This window comes from Pundamilia nyererei, unplaced genomic scaffold (genome assembly GCF_000239375.1).
Source record: "Pundamilia nyererei isolate P.nyererei 1_Seehausen unplaced genomic scaffold, PunNye1.0 scaffold00027, whole genome shotgun sequence".
In the NCBI taxonomy this organism is placed as follows: Eukaryota; Metazoa; Chordata; class Actinopteri; order Cichliformes; family Cichlidae; genus Pundamilia; species Pundamilia nyererei.
In genome coordinates this window covers 3,187,820-3,196,794 of record NW_005187428.1, presented here as the reverse complement: position 1 = coordinate 3,196,794, position 8,975 = coordinate 3,187,820, and the positions used below count along the sequence as shown (strand labels likewise).

At 40.8% G+C, this 8,975-nt stretch overlaps 1 protein-coding gene across 1 annotated transcript in view; it reads right to left on the bottom strand.

Annotated features, from left to right (window-relative positions):
* Positions 1-8,854, bottom strand: part of tmem117 (transmembrane protein 117) — a 54,174-nt gene extending 45,320 nt beyond the window's left edge. The window contains exons 1-2 of the mRNA XM_013909543.1: positions 8,449-8,854; positions 6,696-7,003 (exon numbers count right to left, since the gene is read on the bottom strand). Coding sequence (XP_013764997.1) covers positions 6,696-6,975 — 280 coding nt within the window. The 5' untranslated portion in view covers positions 6,976-7,003; positions 8,449-8,854. The remainder of the gene's footprint in view (positions 1-6,695; positions 7,004-8,448) is intronic.
* Between the last annotated feature and the right edge of the window lie 121 nt (positions 8,855-8,975).

Here is an 8,975-nt window from a genome sequence, read left to right as displayed (position 1 = left end):
ACTCTCACATTACTTACTATTCACAATATCTGGAGCCTTAAATGACTCATTCAGGTGGATAAGAGAAGTCATAGCTTGATTGAATGTAAGTGTCTGTAATAACATGCAAAGTAGGATCTAATCCAGTTAGGACAGTGCTCCACATGAATTAACATTACCCTTCACTTTGCCTTTTGGAATTCACAAAGCCTCAGAGAGAAATAGGTGAATATTTTATGCTAATATGGTCACTGAGGCAGCATTAAAGAGATGGGCAGTGTCATTTTCTGCAAAGTCAAAATTGACAAAATAGACGGCTGCATTTATACTAACCTAAACTAAATGTTACATTTTAGCTGTACTTTTTAAAAACAATCTTCCTTCTTCACATTATTTCACCTGTAACACACTTATTAGAGCCCGACTGACAGGCTAATATTAGCAATTTAGCCATATATCGGTATCGGCATTTATAATAGCTATACCCATATAGTTACGTGGCTTTGCGTGACTGAGACTTGGAACACTGGGTCTGGCTCTAACAATTATTTCATTAGGAACTCATTGACATGAAACCCAGAGAACCCAGTATGACCCAAGATTTCATACAAATGTGTAATGACAGCCAGTCTTGCCTTGAATGACCAGAAGTCATTGGCTAGCACCCACTCGATTAGAGAGCAAACATAGCCTTGAGAGGCTGAATGGAGCAGGATAGGTTGTTCCTTGAGCCTCAAATGTCAACTTAAAAATCACACAAGTCACTCATCAAAGAGCGTTTATTCACTGTGGAAACACTGCGGTGCACCCATGCCTAACCCGTATAGCAACACGAATGAAAACTAGTTCAAATAAAGTGTTATGCAGCAACTGGATTAAAAACTGTGAGTTTCTGAGAGGGGACATACTATATATATTGTGACAAATACCGCACAAAAAGAGGAAGGCTGTGGGTGCAATTCACAGCAAAACATTTTCTAGGCCATGATAAATTATAAATGATGCAGGGGATGTGTCACCTTTCAAAACCGATGTCAGCTTCCAGGCCTGAGACACATTTCTATAAAGTTAGGCATGAAACTGCAAACAGTGTCAGAACTTTAGCTCTGGTTCAAGGGAACAAGAAGACACCCTCTTCTAAATGTGGATACAGGAAAAAACAAAAAAACAAAAAAAACTTTCAGTGTGCCACTCCAAAGTGCTTTTTTTTTTTAAGATGCTCAGACCTTTGCATGGATTGTGTTCCTACCCAGAAGCATTCCCACTGGCTCCCTACATATCAGAGGATAGAAGAGACAATAGAGTCATATCTGCACAATGTTAGTGGGGGATATCACGATGAGCAGTAAGTGGGCCATGTGGGCCTGTGTGGCAGACTTATAATGGATGATTGATTTTATTGTGGGCCTGCTTCTGTAGTGCTTCTCTTATGCTCTACCTGTGTTTGTGATTGCATAACCGCTCCACTGAAATGTTGTGCATGGCATATCTCGCCTCTCCAACTCTCAGCCTCACTCAGACACACGCACAAACACACATCCGTGCATGTGCTTGCAAAATATCGCTGCTCTCTCACACTTACAGACACACACGCCCGCACACAGAAGTCCAAACCATCTGTTCAGAAGCTTGTTGAAGTGCATTAGTTGCACCTGGCTATGAATGAGCTGCACTCCTCTCCTACATACCTTAGAGCTAATGCAATTGCATTGACCCCGATACAGATCCACCGGGCCCTAGTGTAAAACCTGACATAAAACTGACTGAACTACATGCACACCTACTGTACATTGCCATTATGAATCATGCAACTGACAAATTGCTGGTGGTGTAACACACCAAGAGTCTGGAGCTTCCACAACACTCCAGAACTGGAAAATTTTTTTGTGTCAATGTGATTTTAAAATGATGTACAAATCCCAGTTTGAGCACTATGTGAATTATGAAAATAGTTATATAGTGGATTTATTTGTATGCAAACAGATACACCCGAGTCCCCTGTAGGTTCTTTTCCATCATCATGCTGCCTGTAGCCACCTGATTGTGCGGGACATATTGTGTCGCCATCATGCTGCTTAGCAATCGTCCAATAACAAACTAAAATCACAGACCAAGAAAATACTGTAGCATAAACATGTAATAGTTTGGGAACAAAATATCACAAAACTTACTTTTTAAAAAGCAACTTCGTTCCGATGAAGAAGTTAGAACTGCTAAACATTTTCTGACTGAAGTCTTGTATGAACGTTGGAAATGCTTTCGGAGTGCCAAATGCACAATGAATAAAATTGATTAACCCGACTGTAATGAAATGGCAGCGGGCATTTTAAAATCTGCCGTTTTGGGGAGCAGTCTGACACTTAACCTCCGTTACATCCAGTAAATGTAACACGCTGGCTTTGCCAGTCTGTTAAAGTGAAGGCACTCTCTGGTGATGAGAGCCAGTGGGTATTTCTCTAACTCACAAGGATTTTCTTAATACAGATGAACAAAAATCAGGACAATTTACTTTATCCTCCATTCCTAATCCCGACCAAACTGGTCATGTGGTTAGATAGAAGGATGAATAGACCCTTTAAATTTTTTCCTTTATTAATCTGGTGGACAATATAAGTACTGCAGATGGACCTAAAGAACACATTTACAATTAATTTTAAAACCTCCTTTTTACAATGTTTTGAAATTGAAATTGTTGTACTGATATTTAGATTAATAGAAATTAAACAAGAAAGAAAAAGCAATGAGATTTTGCATACAGAAGTGAATGGCTGGAAGACTCTTCAGCTATCAGGCCTCTCTACTGTGGGACCAGCTCCCAGTTTGGATTCCAGAGACAGACGCCCTCTCTACTTTTAAGATTAGGCTTAAATTTTCCCTTTTTGATAAAGCTTATAGTTAGGGTTGCATCAGGTGACACTGGACCCTTTTGTTGCATTTAATCATTAGTTATTTTTAAACTCTGGCTCTCTCTCACAGCATGTCTTTTGTCACCGATCGCAGCAGATGGCAGCCCCTGGTTCTGCCTGAGTGTTCTTCCTGTTAAAAGGGAGTTTTTCCTTCCCATTGTCACCAAGTGCTTGCTCATAGGGTTTGTGATATGTAATAATGCAGGGTCTTTACCTTACAACATAAAACACCTCAAGTCAACCGATACTGGATACTGGTACAATAGATATATATATAGAGAGAGAGAGACAGACAGACAGACAACAACAAGCAATACCCCAGAAGATGAAAATGAAACCGTGAAAAAAACAAAACAAAGAAAGAAATATTTCATCTTAACCCTAATGTGATGATCAGAGTAGGGACTAAAGTGCCACTTCTTGGGTAGGTGCTCTACAGTCTCATGTCTCACACATGTACGCATTGCCTATGTGAGTCAATTAGTCAGTACTCTTGATGGGTGTCTATTCGTTAATGCAACTCCATGCAGTTCAGACTTGTTGTACTGAAAGTGTGTATGAGGTTGTAGTGATCAGTGTTCATTTCACAGCCTAGTGAGTACACACGTCTGAAAGGGGTTTAATTTGCCACATTGTTGATGGTCTATACACGCAAGCGCACAGTGACACTAAGCTATAATTTAGAACCTCTGAGCAATAAGCTAGCTAGTTTTATCATCTTAAACCAAATGAAAATCCATTCTTTTATCTTTTCACCGTGAACACATCACTGTGGCTGATCAAGAAGTAGTTGCAGCAACCCAACTTCCTATAACAAAACTTGCATTTATTTAGATATGGGCATTTATACCCACCAATGATAGATGAGCCCAGAAAATCCAAAATATGTAAATTTACGCATCATGTTAAGGCCTTTTGTTAAGGCTTTAAAAATGCAATTATTATATGTATTATATACTATATATGATATTTTATATTTTGCAATGAATAAATATTACATGTTCTATTTCAGACAAACATTTATTTAAATCATATCAAATTACCTTTTTATTTTCTCAGTCTAGTAATGGAGTCCTGACCCAAAAGAAAGAAAAAAAACGTTAGACTCTAAGTATAAAAACCCTCCAATTTATTCAGTGATTGCAAGTGAAGAGACAATTTTGCTATTACTAGATCTAATAACTCCCCACTTGCTCCACTTCCCATCTTATAGGAAGGACTCTGCATTTGCTGAAACTGTCATGTCATCATGGACTCTCAGTTTTCTATTTATGTTCAGAGAAGATGATCACTTCGAGCACCTGCCACCACTCTGTGCCGTCTAATTATAGTCAGTAACGGTTCATCCAAGAAGATAAACCAGGGTGCCCAATAATATCCGGCACTAAGTGACTTGTGAAGTGAGCAGGAAATGAAACGCGTGAGTTCAACTGGAAGCACTGCGCAGTTCATAAAAGTGAAGGGAGGATGACAATGGAGTCACAGTAAAGGAGAGTGACTAGGAGGAAGCCGAGCGAGCAACAGAGTGATACAAGTGTCATACGAACAGATGAAGAAAAAAAAAGCCAGGTTGGTGAAAAAGAAGAGGAAATGTATCAAAGAGGTGTGAGAGCAGCTGGTTTTTATGTACATTAAAGCTTTATAAAAATGTAACAGTGCAAATGCAAATTCCTTGCTGAAAGTTTAACCAAAAGGCATTTCCAGTAGAAATGGGCTGACATATCCTGAGCATAACCATGTATAATATCCACTGAAGTTAAAAAGAGGTGCTTTGCAACATTAAACTGCAGTGTGCAGTACGCATTTTTCGGACCATAAGGTGCACGGGATTATAAGGCACATTAAGTGAAACAAAGCAGTCAGATAAATCAAACTTTATTAAACTCATTCTTCTTGCTTCCTCCACTTCTGTACCATTGATTCATTAATGTTGAATTCTCTGGCAGCTGCTCTATTCCCATGTTGCTGCAGTATATTAATGACTAACCTGGTATTGTGGATGGATTATCTCAGTTGTTCTCCTGACTGAAGTTTGGTCCGTTTACAGCATCCTGCCATGCGATTGCATTTGTCTCTAACCATGAAGAACCTTCACGTTAACTTTTATAAGTGGAAAAGTGTTAGTGTTCGTCCTCCAGCTTCACTGTTTATGTTATGCTAACATAGCTGTGTCGCTAGCGATCACGTAGCACATCATTATATACCAGCTAGCCCAACTTCAGTAACCCTACAAACGTCACTGCTGTTTAGTTTCCTGTCTTCATTTATGTTGGAAGTGATAGCAGAGCTGTACGTTTGATTTTTTTTTTCAGAAATCTCTCAGTCAGAACATGCTATATCATGCTTAGGTAACTAGCGAAACTAGCGAGCTAACTTCCGCTAGCTTCCTGCTAACTTCTAACTCCGTTAAATGTAATAACTTTTGTTTTCATGGATGCCTGGAAGTTAAACTTTATAGTTACACCTGGTAAAGCAGCAATGCTGATCGTTTTATTAAAGATGAAAGAATTTAGACAGTTTTTAACTCTCAGTGATGCTGCAGTGTTGTTTGACCTGAAGATTAGGGAGTTTAGGACCCAGATTACTCCCAGATTTAAGAGCATCTTAGTCCGACAAATATGACAATAACAACGGCCGCTTGCATGTTCTGCAAAAAAATGTGCTTTGTTGTGTATCTGACGGACAAACACCAAACCAGTTCCACATCACTGAAGTTGCACCATTTTTACAAACCAATTCTGGTTCATCTGTTTCACTCAACAATCGGCCATGTGCGTATGAAAACAAAGGCACTGCGCATGCGCGTTTTACTCCCATTCTATCGCGATATGTCATTTTCCTATCGCTGCCTAACATTATACCGGTATTACCGTGAACGGTATAATATGGCCCAGCCCTAATGGGAATCACCTTATTGGTACATAAATTGTATGCCTATCAAGCTAAAATAAATAAATATAAAAGTATAAACACATAATAAATACAGTTTAAAATGTAGAAGTTGCTAAATTGTCTGTTATGTGTAAATACATAACACTGACCTATAAATCATCCTGTTAAGTCACTTAACAAACCAACAACAAAAAGCATTTGAAAGTGGTCAGCTATGAGGACTGAAAATTAAAATAAAAAAGCAAACGAATGTCCAAAGAAAAACTTTCACAGACCTTCAGAAAGCCTGGAGAAATATTTCTCAAGAGCAGGTTAAAAAAAACATTACAAGAACATCTGGCTCCTCAACAGCAAAAATACATTAAAACGAGAGAAAGCTCAGGACTATTGCACAGCAATGTATAAAGAAACACATACAAAAAGATCACTGCATACACAAACTTTAGCAGACACTCTTCATTTTATATTTTGGAATAATTAGAGGAAGAAATAAGGGAAATTTTGTTTATTGCTTGGGTGTCTGCCATGAATACAGGAGTGTGCTTGTGAGTCCAACGTTAAGTCTCTGAGGTAATCTTCTAATATTATTTCCATCTGCACTTTTTCTACTGAGACATTTCTAAATACCTCTAGTCACAAATCTGTTGAAGGAATGCAAGTCCTCATATAGAATTTCAGTGTACATCTAGTTGCCGCAATGAAAAGATGAATCAGCAGCGATTTCAACAAAGAAAATAATTAACAATCTCTTTAATTACGTTCCCATTGACAAAAAAAAAGCAGAGCAGGAGTATAAACGTGCTTCTCCCCGATGAATAGCAACAACAAGGACATCAATGGGAGTGGTGGGGGGAGTTCCCTCAGACAGAAAAGCCATTACTCTGCACATTCCACTGCATTATTGTGTGCATGACTTACCAAAGAGCTGGCGGTGAAATATAAACTTCCCGGCTAACAGGCCAGTGATAATGGCCAGTATCCAGCCAATTACTTTCAGGATGTTCCACCCGAGGCCTGGGTACTTGTTGAAGAGGAAAGAGAAACAGTTCCCCACCACAATCATATGGGCCTCTGTCTGACTGTGAGAGATGGGGTCCTCGGCGAAAATTAGGAAGTTAAAAAAGGTGACGAGGTACGCCACAATGAGACGGGACCACGGGTGCTGGAAATAGTAGCGAAAAAGGGCATCTATTTCCATCTTGCTAAGCCCTCCAGCCACACTACACCTGGGAGTCAGAGAGAGAGAGAGAGAGAGAAAGTGCTTCTTTTAGTCAGATTACATTACCAGCCAGGCAGATTAGAGCAAACGCACCCCTCAGACACAGATTAGTGGTTGGAATATCACTAAAGATAATGGATTAGGATCATGCTCAATTCAGACCCGGCTCAGATAGAGCAGCACCTCCAATAACGCACACAGATTTCTTAACACAAAACCAGAGTTTCCAATCAGTCCTAAGATTATCACTCAGCTGTAAATTAGCAAACAGCCTATATCCTGTAATCGATTTAAAGGAGAGAAAAATAACATAAAGTGGACGATCAATCCACTCAAGTGTCCTCTTGTGCCGGTGAATCCCGTGTCATACCTGGAAGTGGTGGACTCTTGAAGTACTATATATCTATTAGCTATAAATCGCTGGCTCGTCTCCTTTCAGCCCGTCTGCTCTGCGCTCTTCTTAAAAAAAACTGTTCCAGCATTACAGTGAGGCTTTCCCCGGCAACACCAGCCAAGCAGTGCATGAGTAACCTGCAGACACCCCGTCCCTCCTGTATTTTTAATCATTATTCACCCATGAACTCCACTCTTTCTTTACTCCATCGCTCTCTACCTCTTTGAACCGTCTGACTTTGCTGGGCTGAACTTCTGCCTGCTTTCATACCTTCCCTAAAACAGGGCATGGAGGGGGAAGAAGGAATTATGTAATGGCTTCAAAAATAGACCTGGCTATTAAATTTCACCAGCATCATGTTTGTCTTGTCATGATGCTGCCACCTTGGGTGATAGTAGGCTGATGAGGTAAAATGCAGATTTAGTTTACTTTCTTTATCAAACTGCAAGCATTTAGAGGAAGACGAGCAGGAGGAGAAGGCAGACTTTTAGTGTGACCAGGGACCTGCTCCCATTCTGTGGCTAGCAACTTGTGACCAGAGAGTCCCAAAACATGAGTTAAGTGGGACTTAGCACCCAAAAAAGAACAAATTGGGCCGGGATAAGTTTATCTGAAGGTGGGTGGGTGGGCTATACCCTAGATAACCACGATGAGTAATGAAGAGCTCAACTGATGTTTCGGGACCTGAACTCCCTCTAAAGCATAAAGATTAGATTTGCACTGATCAGAGCAGAGCAGTCTAAGTGCTGCAGGAAATACTCCAAATGGCCTCTCTATTTGAGGCACTTCTGGCAATTTCTGAATGGACTATCGTGTTCAGGGCATTAGTGCGTGATCGCACCAATCTCCCTTCTAACGACGCCAAATGTCACATCACTGACCTTATATAATTATGAGATTTCACAACAAGCTTGACCATTTTGGTTCCTTCTTATCTGAATGTAGGGTACACCGAGTGAGATGTGGGACAGCCAAAATCCGTGCAAGTTACCTGCATGCACGTCGCTTTTTCTCATTTGTGCATGTGCAGTGGGTAAAGTCAACACGATTTTACACACCTGCTCCACGCCGTTTTATCTCTCAGTCGATGTCCAGGACGAGAAGCCCCGCTCCCGCTCTGCTCTCCGGCCACATCAAGCCGGCAGCGGCGCTCTAATCATCCTAAACAGGAGATGATACGACAGGGCTGAAGTGGGATTATCCATGCGACCTGTTGTTGTTGGTATACGACAGAGGCACCCACAAATCCTCTGTCATTGTGCCGGACTGTCCATACGCCGGGCGGGGCGGCTATTAAGCGGGCGGTGCTTCGTCACTGAGTCCCTGCCGTGAGGTGCGGTTTCTGGGTAGTAAGTAGGACGCTTCTACCGCCGCTGTAGCAAGGATGGAGGAGGCTGAATCCACACAGCAAGCGCAGCATCAGTGCAACGCAATGTAGCCAACACGTTGATTCACTAGCGCCAAAGTCAGAGCCAATACAAATACACGACTTCCGCTCACGTGTTTCAAAATAAAATGATAGCGACATCCATAACACAAGTAAGACTTGAGGAATCTATAAGTATACCAATATATGTATCACAAC